This window comes from Pyxicephalus adspersus, chromosome 9 (assembly GCF_032062135.1).
Source record: "Pyxicephalus adspersus chromosome 9, UCB_Pads_2.0, whole genome shotgun sequence".
Classification (NCBI taxonomy): domain Eukaryota; kingdom Metazoa; phylum Chordata; class Amphibia; order Anura; family Pyxicephalidae; genus Pyxicephalus; species Pyxicephalus adspersus.
In genome coordinates this window covers 47,538,135-47,556,256 of record NC_092866.1, presented here as the reverse complement: position 1 = coordinate 47,556,256, position 18,122 = coordinate 47,538,135, and the positions used below count along the sequence as shown (strand labels likewise).

General features: G+C 36.5%; 2 protein-coding genes across 3 annotated transcripts in view; one reads left to right on the top strand and one right to left on the bottom strand.

Moving 5' to 3' along the window:
• ANO3 (anoctamin 3) overlaps window positions 1-18,122 on the bottom strand; it is a 245,710-nt gene that overhangs the window by 35,017 nt on the left and 192,571 nt on the right. The gene's annotated exons all lie outside the window — the stretch shown is intronic.
• Window positions 214-18,120, top strand: MUC15 (mucin 15, cell surface associated). Of its 2 annotated transcripts, none has more exons than XM_072421824.1 (5): window positions 214-364; window positions 11,241-11,977; window positions 12,062-12,199; window positions 13,783-13,938; window positions 14,859-18,120. In XM_072421824.1, exons 2-5 carry the CDS (start codon window positions 11,266-11,268, stop codon window positions 15,002-15,004), a joined length of 1,152 nt encoding a protein of 383 aa, XP_072277925.1. In that variant the 5' UTR covers window positions 214-364; window positions 11,241-11,265; the 3' UTR covers window positions 15,005-18,120. The 2 variants fall into 2 exon arrangements, with proteins under 2 accessions (XP_072277925.1, XP_072277924.1); XM_072421823.1 differs by having other exon boundaries at window positions 12,032-12,199.

Here is an 18,122-nt window from a genome sequence, read left to right as displayed (position 1 = left end):
CAATGTACAATGAAATGTATGAAAGTAATAAGTTAGCACTGATACAAAATAACTCTAATAACTCCTTTTTCTAAAGAAAAATACTGGAGCAATTCAAATATTTATTCTGTATAGGAGGGTTTACTGAATTTCCAAAGGTAAAGGCCCTTACAAAAACTGGAAATGTGTAAAATGACCTCTGAATAATCAGAGAATCAGGTCTGGCTGGTTCTCAGGTGCTTCATTGCACACAGGGAAACCTGGCCCCGCCTAATTATTCTTTTCACATTATGTTCCACTCCTGCAGCTACTCTGCCATTCCCCTGCTTTCTGTATAAGAGACCACAACTCGCCTGACTGCAATCACTGAACTTCTTTTAACAAGGTAATGCACTCATTTATTACTCAGGGACTATAAGTGTGACTTATTACTGCTTTTTTAACCCAAGTCAGCTTTTTCAGCAGGTCCTGTGACTTGCTTTCAATTAGATGTCAAAATGACTTTGGAAGCACATGTATCGTATTTTTTATATTAGGCACCTAGGGTACAAAGAACTCGCATTAAAATGACATTAACAGGAAAGAAAATTGAATATAAAGCTTGTGAAAAATGTACAGTTTGGCACTACCTTTTTATAGAGAACTGATTTGTGGTAAATGTGGGAGTTTAACACAATGTAGAAAATGAAATAGTTTCTTTTGAGATGACTTTATGAAAATGTGGATATAATAGGTGAAGAAAATAATGAATATATTGTTGGGAAATATAATTTCACAGGAAAATTGAAAATTCAGTGTGATAGGATAAGATAATAATATGTGTGTTTTTATATTTTTTTTAAACGGTTAGCCAGCTAAAAATGATATTGTAACTGTAAAATAAAGTACATCTAAAGATACAAATTTCCTCATTTTGGAAAAAGGGGAAGTGAGTAGAACCCCATGTTAAGTTTTATTGCAGTCGCAGTTGGAAAGACTTTCTCTATTTGCTCTAAAGGTAAATAGACAGCACATGTTCCAATAGAGAAACTTGAAAAACTAAAGAATCTCCCTCAGTTGTGAAGGATCATCTCACTTTTATTATACCCACATGTTCAAATATCCCTGTTGGGATGGGAAAAATGTTAGGGTTTTAACCAATCTCCATTCTATCCAAAAGGAAAAAAGATAAATTCTGGTTGTATATCATTGTTGGCTTTTCATATATAATGGGCTCTCCAGTGGTAAGATCTCCTCGCCATTAATAGTTTGGTTTCCGCCCACATTGGAATTGGGACATTTCCTCTCCATCCGATATAATCTCTATGATGTAAAAAAATTGAAAAACCCAACAGGTGGAGCAGGATGCCCTTGGCTGTTACAGGTGGACAGAGCCAACAAGAACTAAAAGTAAGAGTTATGAATATTAATATCTACCAAAATCTAAAATAATAATATTGGGTAGACTGACACATAAATAGACCTCTTGAAAAAAAATTTATAAACCACATATAATAAATAGATAAGCAATGTACCCAAAACTGAACAGCGAGTAAAACTATACATTTCACATATGGTCTGCCAAAAACCGATGAGATTGCTCCAAAGACTTTCTACATATGGAGGCTGGGAAATATAATGGAATTAAAGCACGTGTAGGAAAACCACATACTCTCATAAATATTCATAACATTCCTGTTGTTAATAAGAGGAGATTTAAATTGTGACAATAGCAACCCTATAATGATTAAAATCAAATGGTTTAGATTGGCTGATTAAGAAAACATGCTGAATAACCTGACTAGTACTTTAAATGCTCCCAAATTAGAACTTAGTCTTTATTAGTCTTTATTTTAGGACCGTAGGCTCATTTTTAGAAAACCTGACTTCTTTCTGAAAATGATAATTACATGGCAGTCATTAGAACTGCTGCCCTAATACTAGTTTGCAGCAAGTCAGTTCAGGGTAAAGTCAGATCCACATACTTGTTCCAAAAAGTGCTGAATCCACTAAATCATGGCCACTAGCCAATTAACATTTTCAGAAGACACTGAGCAATGACAGCCACCTTATATTTTCATTGCAATCCTAATGGGTATTAACAATATAATTCTATTGATAATATTTGATGACATGTTTTATAGGTATTCTTTGTTACCTTCCTTCCCCCTAGTTCACCCTCATGTTTTATACTTGCCTATCATGCTCCTGCGGGATCCATGCTGTATGGGCCACTGCAAACCCATCTACTATGTGTCCCAATAACTGGTAGAATTTCCATAGGAACCTGTTTGAATTTTCTCTGCACAGATGTAGAAGTGGTGAGCGGCTGGCCAGGGAGTTTGCAGCGGCAGCTGTTTTTCCACGAGGTGGGTCTCATAGGAGCATGCACAGGTGAGCAAAAACTTTGTTGTGGAAGTAACTAAAAGGAAAACTATGCAAAAGTGCCATTATTCTCAATTTGACACTATTACTGTTTCTTCATGTAATTAAAGATCTTTGATACTTACCTCTGCAGTAGGTAAAATGTCAAATCTTTTCTACAGCTTCAGCTTCCAAAAAGGCAACATTTATTGCAGACTGCTTGTGTGTGTATGTGTTTTTTTTAATTCTGCTAAATAGAAACTCAAGGCCCGATTCATGCACTTGGTTCATGTTTAATTCATGTTAGTTCATGTTTAAACAATACATTTGCAAGTGTCACTTACGGACATACTTGCCTTGGTAAGTTGCATTTAGTAGGCTGAACAGGGTAAGAGCTGTCAATTAATCAGTATTGAAAAGTGGCATTGACTATTTGGAAATGGCTGGGCTTGGCTCATATAGCCCAGCACTTGCCAGAGTAGGCAAGGCAGACTTTTAATGTTACGTTTCTGGCTGCAGATGTTAGGATAGTTTTGATTTTTGGATCTATATTTGATTTGAAGAAAACCTGCTGTGTAAGTGGCCAATATTCAGTTCAGTACTCTGCAACTGCTTGTTTCCTGGCTGTTACACTGACCTTTCTTTGTTTTAGAACTCAGTGGGCCACAGCTGTATGACAGGTGGGTTGCTGTTCTGGCCGGTGCACCCACCAGCGGGGTTAGGAGAAGGACCCTGCTTTGGAGGGCGCACCGGCCAGAGCTGTGGACCATGTTTCCTGGAGACATTACAGGCTCAGGGCGGTGGGAGGGTTGTGTCTCTGGACCTCAGACCTGCGATGGGAGAGTGGCCGGGTTCTGGCATCATGACGGCACTCTGGGGGGAAGTTTTTTCCCCTTTGAGAGACACATAGGCAGGGGTGCATTTAGTGGTCCGCGATGTGCAAAAGGTTTTAATAACCAATGCAAAATAGGCCTTTTAACTTTTATTTGCAATACCAGTTTTAATTCAGTAAATTAGAAAGCATTGAGGCCGATGGGTGAGAATACCAGACATTTTTTTCAGGCATAATGTATAACCAGCTAAAGGAAAATTAATTTATATAATATTATATGAAAAGCTACATTTGAATCTTCCAGCATGTCTATTGATGATTAAAGAGAAAAGTATTGCACTGATAGCAGATCAGTTCATGTTTATGAAACATATATGTTTATAGAAGAACGAGCAATGCCTGAGGACCGTCAGATCTTGCCTGTATATCCACCAGTGCTCTTAAACACCTTAAAACTCAAAAGTAGAACAGCCATTGGAAATGTTTGGTAAAGGACCAGCAATGGTTTTGTTGACCCCTTCATGTGTTTTGCATCACGAAAACGCACCCAACTTTTAAAGTGCATATCTAGCCAAAACTTTACAAATTAGTTCTCAAAAGAGTGGGTAAGGATTAGAACCCTACAATCCATGGATCCAACAGAAACATTTTTCTGCTTATGTTTTAGAAAGTGAAAGAAACTCGCTGACAACCAAATGTAAAGGTCTTTTCTTAGGAAGAGTAGGGGAAGGCATGAATGCCCATCAGATTTAGGTTTTTGGAAGAGGAATATTGTCAGGCTTTAGTGAATTCAGTTAATAAAACCAACTTTGATCAATAGACAATGAATTCAAGAAAATGTGCTCAATCAACTCATGTAGACTCCTCGTTCTACCATCTGTTGTCCAACAAGGTCTGAAATCCAGTAGGTTTATTTTTGCACATTTTATCAAAAACCAGATAGAAAGCTTTTGGTTTGACAAACACTTCAGACTGCTTTCGGGCAGCATGATGCATGGATTGCATTCCATCAGTGCACAATGAAGAATTGATATAATGTTTTGCTAATATATTGATATGAATATATTCACTGCTTTCATTTTTAACTTGGGTTGCATTATTTTATTATTAAACAGTATTTTTATAGCGCCAACATATTACGCAGCGATGTACATTAAATAGGGGCATTAAAACCCATGAGTGAAACCACTGAGCTACTAATGCTATACTGTGTTAAAATCAATTAGTCCAAAAATGTATCTTGCTATGAGTTTTATAGAACCAACTGTGGTATAAATCTAAAAAGAACCTCAAATGCCTGTATAGCATACATTCATTTTCTTTGCTTTTACCAATAACATTTTAATTTCTAAGGAATGTTTGAATGTAAAAACACTCAGACTTGCAGCTCTGAACTACTGACATTTTTACTGCATCAGACCTTTTGTATATGGGAGACAGAAAAGTGCCTGCAGTATTTGTGTTTGTGAATTCTTGCTGTAGGTGTTCACAAATGACTAATCAGAAGGGGTTTGGTAAATGTTATACTACAGCATTGCCTGAATGAAAAGCTGAAGGTGGTTGGATTTTTTTTTTAAACTAGATTCTGCCTTAATGGACGATTGCATTTGTACATAGTGTGAATGCACACTAAATTCCATGCATGAACATGTTTCCAAAATGCAGGGTTTTTGCACCTTCTCTATTGCAGTATGTTGCAATGCCATTCTTTGTTGATCACACATATTGTACAGTTCAACCCCATATTCAATGTAAAATGGTGTGTTGTGAATAATGTATATGTTTTACATGTTGTGGTGTATTGGCAGCCAATTCATAATGAATGTAGTGCCTTACAGAATGGTCATTAATTGGTTCCATAATGTAGGATAACCCATTGCAACAGATTGTTTAAGAGGGAATCAGTTAGAAGTATTTGGGACAGATTTATTAAAGTTCTCCTAGGCTGGAGAAGATATACTTTCATCAGTGAAGCTGGGTAATCCAGCAAAGCTGAAATGGATCTGCTTCAAAATTGAAAACATTTACTAACAAATAACAAGAGAAATCCATTCCAGGTTTACTGGATCACCCAGTTTCACTGATCAAAATGTATCTTCTCTAGCCTTGGAGAGCTTTAATAAATCAGGCCTTTTAAGTTTATAGATCTGGTACATCTGTTAGCATCTTTTACTTCTTGAGCGATCCATTTTCATGATAACCCTACCATGTAACCTGATACCTTTACTTACCGGCTTAAAGTATCATTGTATCAACTACATCATGACTGATCTTGGGTGCTCCCCCTTCTAGCCATGTATGACATATATATTATAAAAACCAAATAAAGAGAAAGAAACCTGCATATTTAAATGATGGGAAAAATCTCTTCATTGCAGTCCTATTCATGAAATAGGCTGTATAATAAATCTGACTTATCCTAGTCCTTTCCTGCAGTATCCAAAACTAAATTGGACTTAAAATCCGAAAAGAAAACTGAAATGTTGGAATGCAAAGCACAGCCAGGGACCTGTTTAACTAATGAGATTACATTGCTCAATTCAGTCATCAAAGCAAGAACAGATAAATGCTAATTGTTTGGTCTGGGTTGCTGTACTCTGCTTTAAGCTACGTACACACGCCAGATTTTTATCGCCCGATAATCGGCATCGGCCAATTATCGGGCGAAAATCTTCCGTGTGTACAGTCGGTGTCCTCCATCGTCCGGACGACCGACCTGCCGGATCCACGGACGATGGACGACAGCCGATCGTAATGAAAGGGAAGGGGAGAGCGCGCAGCAGGGTGCCGCTCCGTCACTCTCCCCCTCCCCTCTCCATAGAGCATGAACGGTGCTGTATGTACAGCATCGTTCATGCATCTTGCAGCCCCTTGTCGTTGGAAAGGATCGTGAAAGATCCTTTCCAACGACAAAAATTGCAAGTGTGTACGCAGCTTTACTTTACTCTTTAGTTTATTAAAACATTCTGAGAAAATACATTCTGCAAAAATAGGATGTTAGAGTACTATTAGAAATCAGTTTGGTTGCATTTTTTATGCAGGCTGTTTACATTTCCAAAATACATCCAAGGGCAGGAAACAAACAGGTTGAATATATTTTAAATCTTATCACCTCTATCTGACATATCGGCCTATAGACTAAGCTTGTTATATATTGCATGGCCGCAGTGAGGTTATTAGGTGATCTTTCAATAGCTTACTTTCCTCTTTATTCTCTTAGATGTGTAATGATTGCCTTCACAAGAAAGCAATTTTACAATAAACTATGGCCTCCTATTAAAAAGAAAATGTTTGTACACTTATCAAAAAATAAATATGTGTTTACAGTTTTCTTTCGGTCCACTTGAGAAGTCCTACAAATTCCTGCTAAGGTTGCCAGCAAAGGCCACCTAATGTAACTTCCTGTTAATGTGGCAACAATGCTGCACTGTCACCCTTGTCACCCTCACGTAGACTGTGCTTGCTTGCACTACAATGTGATAACAGTGGTTGTGGATATCACTACTGATTTCTTGATTAATCCTGGGTCTTGCCTATTGACTTTGTCATACCTGATCACTGGCTAGTGCTTTGTTTCAGTACTGTCTCTGAAACCTTTCTACTATGATCTGCAGTATCTGGGAGGAGGACTAAGTGACACACAAATAAAGGAGGATTTGGCTAAGTCAGGGAGGGTAAAGAAAGTTTTTAGTTAACTTTATAAGGCCTATGCATCATATAGCAACTGGTTTTGAAACTCGTTTAAGTTGTCATACAGCAACCTTCAATTGTATTTTCAGTATCAGTTTTTCATTTAGAGTTACCGAAACTGGTCAATATGATAACAAACCTTCACAATCCATTTCATTTGTACTAAGTCAAATCCTTTCACAACATTGTTGGCAGATCTAAAGAAAACTGTATAAACTGTACCTTAAAGTCAACCAGGTAAATGGATTCACAGGTTCAATAAATTACACCCCCTCCCATCCAAGGGTGTTTGTACGTAACTTCCTTTACCTCTTTAAAAGCCAGCATTTTGGACAATGGTTTAATACTCATTCTTTAATTATACAATCTTGCATCAAAATGTATGTTTTGAATTGCTATTAATTACATTGATTGATTGATAGATATCACATTGCTCTGAAATTGCTGTATGCATGAAGTTTCGGAAAGTGCACACCAAATAACTGAATAGAGGTAAAATATACCAGAAAATGAATGTAGCATGCCAAGAACAGCTCCTGTAATTGATATTTGTATGGAGACAGCATTGCAGTTATAGAACTGTATATACAAGATATATATGTTCAAATCTGATACATAAATTTCTGTGTAATATAGCTGGCTCATCCAAAGCAGAAAAGCTCCTCTTCTAATAAATCAGAGTTTCCCAAAAAAGCAGGGAGCATGTACTTTGCCTAATACAGAACTATAGGTGTGACTGATTGGGAGTGTGCCAGAAAACTGTAGACTTTTGCAGAGAGAGTGAATTATTTGATTTTTGAATAAACACGTGAGTCACTAACAATGCATTCAATGAAGTATTAGGTCTCCTGACTTGTGTGCGTGTTATATACCAATGATTCACCGAGTAATGAAAAAAAGGTAAGTATGACATTTCCAAAGGTGACTTTATACATAAAACAGCAAAAGCAATGCCAACATTTTAATCCTGGTAGCATCAGCATAAACAAACTTTTTTACGCAAATTAAGTTCCATCATAAAAATATTTGTTACTCGTGTTTTCTTTGGATGATGATTCAATTTAACGCAATCATGGGTTCCTAATCACCTGGCGTAATTATTAGCAAAAATATGTTGTGCAATAAACATAATGATAATCTCCTTTGAATGATGTTGAATTAGGCTCCTTATGTGCTATTACCTGCATTAAATTCAGGTCATTCATGAAAGTGCCTGCTATTTATATAAAATGTACATACTATATACAATTAGATCATCATAAAACATGTTAATGTAGTAACACTATTACATTCCTGCTAGGATTTACTTAGTCATTGTCAAAGTTCCTAAGTGAGTTCTTGATAATGTGTATTGGCAGACAGGGATGAGGAGAGATCATATAGTGAGCATTATTGAAAGCCATTCAGTCCCAGAGATATCAAATGGCAATTGGCATTTGCTTTAAAGGGATATTGTAGCCATACGTTATTGTATAGGAGCCACAGGATAGTCACAATGGCTCCGCTGTTGCATAGTGGGACACCATCAGGATCAAACCTCTAAAGCAAATTTTTGTATTGGCCTGTAAGGCCTTATTTTAGATGGGATTCACCTTGTATATAAGCAGGATATACAGTAGGTTTTGCAAAAGATTTGTAAAGCCCTATAAAGTTTCAAACAACTTTGAAACTTTTAAAACACCTTTTAGCTTCAGCTTGAGTAGGTTAAGCACAGATCTAAATATAGTAGATACACTTATTGCCACTTTAAACAAACTATTAGGTCTGTGTTTATCAACCAGGGTTCCTCCAGAGGTTGTCCGGGGTTCCTTGAGCAATTTGTTCATCTTTGATCAGTTACTACTGACACCAGTGATCTATTTGGGTGTAAGGATGACATTCTTTCCACTGACCAAAAATGTTAAAGGCATTTATGCCATTGACCACCATGTATCCTGCATTGGGCATATTATGAATATTAGCTGGGATTCCATGTATCCTGCATTGGGCATATTATGAATATTAGCTGGGATTTCATAAAACCTGTAAGCTGTTTCAAGGGTTCTCCCATGTTAAAAATGGCAGAGAATGGCTGTATCATTATTTGAAGCTTATCGAAAGTCTGCTAACTGCTTGCTTAAAGTGAAAGTCACAAGTTCATTAGGATCTTTGTTTAACATCCCCATATTTTCACCAAGTGGGTAGCTGCCCGATAGTTCAGCTGCTCTTCACAGCCTGACCTAACACTAGCTAGCCCTAGCAGCAAACACTAACTCAAGCTTATCTTAGGGGCAATCCTACCCCCTGAATTTAGGTACCCATGTTAACAAGCGATTAAGTTGATTGTAGCTATAGTATTGCAATTGCGATAACACAGTCAAGAATTTTATTTTGGGCAGGCTTAAACCTGTGGTGGTAGCAATCAATCCCATGTGGCTTTCCGTAGCGATGACTTGCCTGCTGCTGGCCACTCGCCTAACAGTGCTGGATGTTATTACATCTGCAAGGACTTCTTCTTTTATTGAGCAGTGAGCAGATCTGTATTCTCCATTTATTCTGTAAAGAGCTGCCACAGTTAGACTCTACATGTAATGTTTTCCGCGAGGCAGAGGTTCAAGGAAGTGATTACTGCACCACAATCTCACTGTCAGTCTGATAAAAAGCCTTTATGATACTTTTCTATTTGCACTAACAGCTAAACTTTGGACATGCTTTTGAGGTATTGTCCATGAGAATACCCCAAAAGATCAGGTAAAGAAAAACAATATCACATACAGTCTTCAGCATCACCAAACTGGAACTGTAGTATTCTATAAAAGCATCAATAAAGCTGCTTATGGTTAGCCAAATCTTTACAAATACCCTAAAAAGGATTAACAATGGTAGTGTTCATTATTCTACCTGTTGATGTTCACTTTAAATCCAACCCAATCTGGGGAAAATAAAGGCAAACACCTAGCACTGCTGCTGCATTGTCATCTCATGCATGTGTAGAGGAAAAGGTAACCATGTTGAAGCAGAATGTGGAACTACAACATTGAAATCTTGCTAATGGAATATCAAAGTGACTCAACCCACAACCACGTGAAATTGATTGATTACTATTTTATTACAACTCACAGTATACCACAAGGATCACAGACCTAAATTTCACAAAAAAAACCACACATAATAGTACTTTCGCAACAAAATCATATATTTATTTAACATCAACTGAAACTTCCAGTGAGTCACTATAACAATGATGTGGCCAAATAAAGCGCAGCATATGTTTTCTTTAGGGATTAGGAAATCCGGCAAGGTGAAGCATTAAAGGTGGATGAAGTATGTATAACTTTAAAGTCACATGGGCAAGATAAAAGAAAAGACCTCAAGCAATCTCATGAACCCAGGACAGATGCCAAAGAATGAAACTGTACCAGTGTTTGTTTAACCATTGTTACGGTCAGATAACAAACCATTAAAGTATAAGATATTGTAATTACTTCACAAGCCACAAAACTACATCACCCTTTCAGAAACTGTATATGTATGTAGTAACGGAAAAATGCTCCTATTATCTAGATCAAACTGACTCTTTGAGGGGGGGTTGTGAAATCTGGTTTTGAAATTATAGTTTATTTCTCATAGGAATGTATAGTGGAGTATGTATATATTTTTACACTTTCTGATGCTCAGGTCTTTTTTTTTAATTGATCAAAAATCTTTTGTCTGTTGAAAAAGCTTGTTGTTTACAGATCTCAATAGTTCAAGATGAAATGTATACACACACAACCAAAATGGTAATCAAAGTTTTGATACACCACAGTGACAGATGGGACTTAGCTGTCAGATTCTATTCATATAAAGAGGGACTCAAACCAGACACTGCTGTTTTGGCTCTTTGGCTAAGCCATAGTGTATTGGAAAACTTGTGTACTGTAAAACAAAATTGAGATCACATTTAAAACAGTTTAAATGCATATATCACAAAGCAAAAAAATCAACCTAAATTAATTATATTTTTTCTTTATTAAAAAGTATTATTGTGGCAGATGGTAAATCAGTTATGCATCAAGCATCTTTATGTACTATAGCTACTAGGGGGAGGAAATGATTAGTCCAGCAAACAAGGTCTTACCAATATTCCAGCAGATACTCAACAATATGTGTGCTGATTTGACTCCATTTGTGTAGGACCCTGGTCCGCACCAATACCAATCTAACTCCACACCTTTCACCTATAGCAAGCCCTTGCTCAGGAGGCTAGTTGCACTGTCCAAACACACATATGCCCCCAGGACTTCTGTGTGCAAAGGGCTTCTGCAGAGAAGGCATGAAAGTCTTAATTAAACTGTACAGCTTAATGGAATACGTTGGCACTTATGGATAATTTTAATAACCAGACTGCTATATTAATTCCTCCTTTGTTTTACAGGTAAATTAAATACTCGCGAAGAACAATGCTTTCACGGTTGCAATATATTGTGCTACTAGTGGCCATCTCTGTTTTATGTACCAAATGCCAAGTGAATGAAACTACAAGCGTGCCTCCTACAAGCAACCCTACTACCACAAGCTCCAGTGTCCAGTCAGTTGCAAATGAAATAAAAAACACCTCACAGGCTACCAGTGATCCCTCAAGTCCAAGTTTAACAACTTCTGTTGTTTCTACAACTGCTAATATCATAGCACATTCACAACAGTCTGGTTCCACTACCCAAACAAGTTCAACATTAAACAACTCTAGTTTGTCAGCCTCTCCTTCAACCACATCAGAAATGGGCATAGCAGTCACACCTTTGAATGCATCTACTACAACATCCAACACTACTGAGAATTTTTCCAGTACAACTAGTTCTCCAGAAAACATTACAGTCAACAACAGCAATCCTGCAAATGTCTCCACCACAACTATATCAAGTTTAACCACATTCAACACCAGTTCTACAAATGATTCCAGCAGTCCCACAACATATTCTTCTAGCACTCCATTTGATATCAATAGCACATCCCCAACTCCAGGTGATACCAATAGCACATCCCCAACTCCAGGCAATACCAATAGCACATCCCCAACTCCAGGCAATACCAATAGCACATCCCCAACTCCAGGTGATACCAATAGCACATCCCCAACTCCAGGTGATACCAATAGCACATCCCCAACTCCAGGTGATACCACATCCCCAACTCCAGGTGATACCAATAGCACATCCCCAACTCCAGGTGATACCAATAGCACATCCCCAACTCCAGGTGATACCAATAGCACATCGCAAGCTCCAGGTTCTACAGTTACGCCTTCAAACAACATTACTACAACACCAAGTATATCAGTGACCACAGGACCTATGGCAACAAGGAACCAAAGTGAATGGTCAGGAAATTCTAAAGGTAATAAAGAGAAGTGCACTGGTTTTACATGTATCTCTATTATTATAGTGCATAATAGAAAATACAGTTTTTTTTCAGAGATGGGGGGTAAAATGTAGCATGTAAACACTTTCCATTTTCCTTTAGTGGCAGCAGATGGAATTATTTTGATATGATACACAGGTTGTCCTGATTTGCTTGAAAAATAATTTGTTCAAAAAGCTCAAAAATAAATGCCTAACTTTCAATTACAGAGGGAGAGGAATCATTAAAGGGAGCGACAATTAATTATTCAAGTGTATTCAATAAATATAAATTGTATGTAGAAATCTCAGAGGGCATATGACCATGTGCATAGCACACAAATTTATATCAGATCCACCCCAACATGAAAGAACAACTCTCCACAACCACCGAGTAAAGAAATACTAATCAGCTTATGGGAAGCCGGATTTACTCTAGAATGAGATTTGTTATACAATGTGCATAGTTGTATACGCCTTGAGACTGTTACATACAATTTATTTTTATTAAACTTTATGGATTAATAATTTTTGCAGAACAACAAATTATTACAAAACAATAACTTTACAATGTAATATGGATGTATTTATTAACTTTTTAAAATCTATTATCTAATTCTCAAAACATATTGATAAAATATAATCCACTGTGTATTGAAAATGCTTGTGATAGAAAAAACAAATACAGTTAAATGAATTTTCTGTTTATTGTTTCTTAACTTGTTTCTTTATTGAATTGCCCATATTCCAGGCATGACCACAAAGTCATGAACATCCTATTGAGGTAGAGTAAGACTGCACAGACTTCACTTACCACAGTATATCATGCCTTGGGTACTAGTTTATCATTTAGGATAAAAATGTGTACTTCTTGCAATGTAACTCCAGCTTTAAATTACTTATTTGTTTTAAATAGGTTGTGAAAGCTTTCAAAGCTCTTATAGCTATTTATATCAGCCTAGGCCTCTATTAGGTAGATTTATATCTCACTTTTTGGCCTGGTAAAACTGAGATTCTAACAATTCCCTTGTCTATTAAAAAGTGTATTTATTTCTGTATGTGTGCCTGTCAGGAAAGATTCTTGGTTTCCATAAATGCCACCACTTAAGCCGCATACACACTTGCAATTATAGTCATTGGAAAGCATTTTTCACGATCCTTTCCAACAACTAAGCACTCCACGATGCATGAACGAGTGCTGTACATACATCACCATTCTGCTCTATGCAGAGGGGAGGGGGAGAGCGATGGAGCGGAACCCCACTGTGCGCTCTCCCTCTTCACTTGTCTTACAATCATTCATCGTTCATCCTCCTTGGATCTGCTAAGAGGGTCATTCGGATGATGAATGGCGCATGCGGTACACACTTCAGATTCTCGTCCGATATCGGCCCTGGGAACCATTGGAAGTGTATACATAGCTTAAGGGGAAGTGAGGGAACATTTTTCCCAACGGGGACATAGATATCATTATATCTTGACAGATTCATATAATCCCCATGCTATCAAATATTTTATCTATTTCTACTTTTTCTTAATTTTTCTAAGCATTAATATTCCCTATATATTTTACTTTTTCAGATACAGTGAGCAGCACTGGAGTTGTTTTAGGTGCAATCATCGGATCACTTTTAGGAATTGTATTGGTCTGCATAGCTGCCTATTTCTTGTGTGGATCCAAGAAAAGCGGCAACTTTTCCCACCGACGACTATATGAGGAAGCTAGAAATGAACCAGGTAAGAAAGAAAATTATATTTTCATCTATAAATTTTTATTTTACACCTAAAATCTTATTGACTATTGCTTCTGTGAAAGTTGCAGACATTCAAAAAGTTTGAAATCCCTTTTCGTACTCTAACCCCACATGCTTCACTTGTACATTATATATTCCTTCAAATAGGTTTAAGCCACCTATTTATATATAAAAGTTTTATTTTCTAAATCTTACTAAACCACACCTTAGTAATTTTACTGCTGTCTGTCAGATAAAAACAGAATGACAGACAGATACAGACATTGACACGGGAGGAGGAGAGGACCCTGCCCCGAAGAGCTTACAATCTAGGAGGTGGGGGAAGTAACACACAATAGGAGGGGTCTAGATCATGATGTTCAATATCTCTTTGTCCAAATGATGCTTTTTCCTGCATGTCATGATTAAATAAAAATGTATTTTATTCTTCTATACATTATACAGCCATAATAACTGCAATAGAAAACCAAAAAATCTAATTGCCACCTTTCGATAAAACCTTTTAAACAGGAAAACATATTAAAAGTGAAATCTAAAGTCTGGGCATAACTGACTTTTTTAAAGATGTGATCAAAATCCTGAAACAAAATGTGTGCTAGAAAATTTTCCTAAATTTTGTTTACCATCAGAATAAGAAGGAAGGTTTGATGGAAACTGAAAGTACTACAAAGTTTTTTTTTAAAAACCTTTACTATGTATCTCACTAAGAAACTAAAGAATCTCTACCCAGCAAATGTTATGAAAAAGTAGTATAGCCTTCTTTTGTAAGAACTAACGTTACAATTTAATAAAAAATGTATCTTTGGTTAATTGAATAAGAACAGCTTTATCAGAGTTTTGTGGGGGTGTTTTTTTTTTTTTTTAGACAAACTTTAACTTTAAATATTTCCTTTTCTATTTTAGTACTACGATTGGATAATCCTGTAAGCCCCTATGATGTTAGCTATGGCCACTCATCTTTTTTCAACCCCACAGCCCTAGAGGAGCCTGGCTACACTGGTGGTAGACCACATGAAACAATAGTAATGGAAGATATTCGACCCCATTAATCAACAGAACTTCAAAAATGAAAAATTTCAAAGGGCCATTTTGAAAGAGTTTGGAAAACTGTACTATTTTTATATATTTTTTTGTTACAGATAAAAAAAAAAAAGTTCTATAAAACGGTCCAAATCTGTGACTATTTACAAAAAACCCAGTGGTAAAAGAAGAAATTTGCTTTCCTCCTAATTTGCCTATTAAATACCAGTTTTATATCTAATTAGGATTTTAACTGAATTCCATAACTAAACCAACGTTCATCTTAGAGTGTTGGTGTACTCCAAGATTTTTTGGTTGGGATAGTACTCCCATGTAGAAGTGCTTTGTATGCACAGACAGTAAGTGAAATTGAAAGATAGTAGTTCTGTACTTGCATCCTATTGAAAGTTAGGATAAATACCAAGAAAATGGAAGATGTCATTGAAAATATGGACTAATATTGTACCTGCACTTTGAAAGCTGTGGAAAAAGTAGGACAAAGGAGTATTCACCAGTATTGTCTATATGCTCCCTGAAACTGATTCTGTCCCCGTTACACAAAAAGTTGTTGATCTGATAAGAGGAAGAGGAAGCAAAAAGAGAGGTAGAGTACAGATCCACTTATATAATGAAGCAAACTAAGAAAAAGCATATACTGCAATTTATTATGTACAGATTATTCTGTAAAATGGGGGGATGAGTTTTTGCCATGATCAGCAAGAATGCATGGAACACCTTTTTGTAGGCAACTTGCAGCAATGGATCCCCTAGTTGCCATCCTCCCTAACTCCATGGGTGATTTCGGAGTTTAGCGTGTTTCTAATTCAACTAAAGGGTGGCCACTGATGATGTAACTAATGCAGTTACATTGTTTATGGTGTTTGGGTCTATTAGTGGTGGTGCCACATACAGAGCCAGGCTCTAAAGACTCTATAGAAAAACAAAAAGCCACCAGGAGTCATGGAAATGCTATTTTGGCAAAGGAGACTTTGTATAACTATTGCATGTCCTTGGCCTCCTGCTTCCTTAAAGCAACTTGGTATTATTTTATTGCATTTGTAGAAATTTGACAAAATGAAAGATTGAAAGTCAGAGCCATGATAATGCCTATGGAGATTACTTTTGAGACTTAAGATCTAATAACTTTGCTGTATTTTTTTAATAGGTGTCTATAAAGATAATTGTTTTGAGAAGGGAACAATCTCAGTGTTTTGTTACTTTTTTATTACCTTTACTGCCAAATATGTAAAATATAGAATAAGATGCACCTGAGATACAGCTGGATACTGTTACAGGGTAACTTATTATAGTAACTATGTACTTTTTTAAAAGTGTGTCTGTGGGGGAATGTAACAATAGAGAGTGGTTTCTAGTTCCTTTTTAGGTTTCAGGTATTTGTTTTTGTTTTTGTTTTTGCTGAATACCCCATTAGCAAAAATTCTCTGGAACAGAATTTGCAAGCAGAGATTGAATTGTAGCCTTGGCTTTCCTGTTCATTCTTTATAGTTAGTCAGGCTGCCCATAACACTAATGGCCAGCTGACTTTATGCAGCGACCAAGGATTTAAAAAAACTGGGCCCTTTGCAAAGCAACTACAGTTGAAGCCTAAACAGGCCACTGGAGAACAGCCTGCTATTAATAAATACCTCATATAAATAATATATAATATATTGCAACTCATCACTCCTTAGATAAAAAAGGAAGTTTCAGTTTTGGTCTTCCCTTTATTTTCACATAGTGATCCTACCAGTTAAACACTATCTGTCCAAAGATGACAATGCTCACTCACAATACCATAGAAGAAGCATTGTCCAACTGGGCTGTTCTGATTTGGACTACAATCATCTCAAACCCCTCCACGTTTTGTATTTCACAGTGGATAGCTAGAAAAGCTGATGGAATTTCAGTTCCGTGCAGCATCAACAGATATGTTTTATTGTTGAACCTACAAGATCTGATGAGTTGCAATATATATATATATATATATATATATATATATATATATATGGGTTGTTTATGAATTTAGAAATACTTTAAGGCTTTTTATATTCTTCTTTGTTGCTATATTTGTGATAAATTGTATGCTTTGTGGTTACTGTTTGTATAAAAATAATAAAAATATAGGTATCTTATACCAAGATCTACTAAATAGTTCATCTGCCTAAAGGTCCCCATTACTTTTCATATTTCAAGTATAATGGTGGAATTCTAAGTTTAGCCTTTGAATAATATTTGTAGATTGCTAATATGCCTGAATGGATGAACTACAATATAGTTTTTACCCTGTAGGCGATTTATCAAACTAATGTCTGCATTCTAGTAAATAATGGTAGTGGTTGGGGGAGGACAATAAAAGGGGAAAATAACTAAGGGGAAGTATACTCAGCTCATGTATATAAGAAATACTAGGTGCCTGATGGCAAACCTCTCCTAACATAGAGACCCTGATTTATGAAAGCTCTTCAAGGCTGGAGAGAATACACTTTCATCAGTGAAGCTGGGTGATCCAGCAAACCTGGAATGGATCTGGTCCAGGATTCAAAACATTTGCTGGCAAATAGTAAATGATTTTTAAAAATCCAATCCATGTTTTCTGTATCACCCAGCTTCACTTCTGAAAGTGTATTCTCTCTAGCCTTGGAGAGCTTTCATAAATCAGGGCCAGTGTTTCCTGTATCTGGCTTCAGCGTCTCTTGATTCAAATACCTGAAACAAACATGGAGCTAGTAAAGTCACAGTCCCTGCTGATCCTTATACTTATTATTGGTCAGACCCTGAAAAAACACTGAAGCATATTATTGGAACAACCAAGGAATTAGAGGACAACACTAGCAGTGCCAACATTTCTATTATAATTCCTGGGGAAAAAAATATTCTGGGGAAACATTACTAAAAATAAAGTTTGTGGACCTTGTATGGAAGTCTTACCATATTCTAGTGCCAGATGAACACAGTAGAGCAGTTACATGTTAAATAATGCAATATAGCATTGTATTGTGTATATATTTGTGCTCAAACAGGATCATCGCCTTTGTACATGTGTAATTAACTTTTTCTTCATAAAAACACTTTGTACATAAGAAAATGTTATTGTATGTAAAGATGTTCATTTGTTCAAATATTTATTAAACATGAATGTCAGTTACC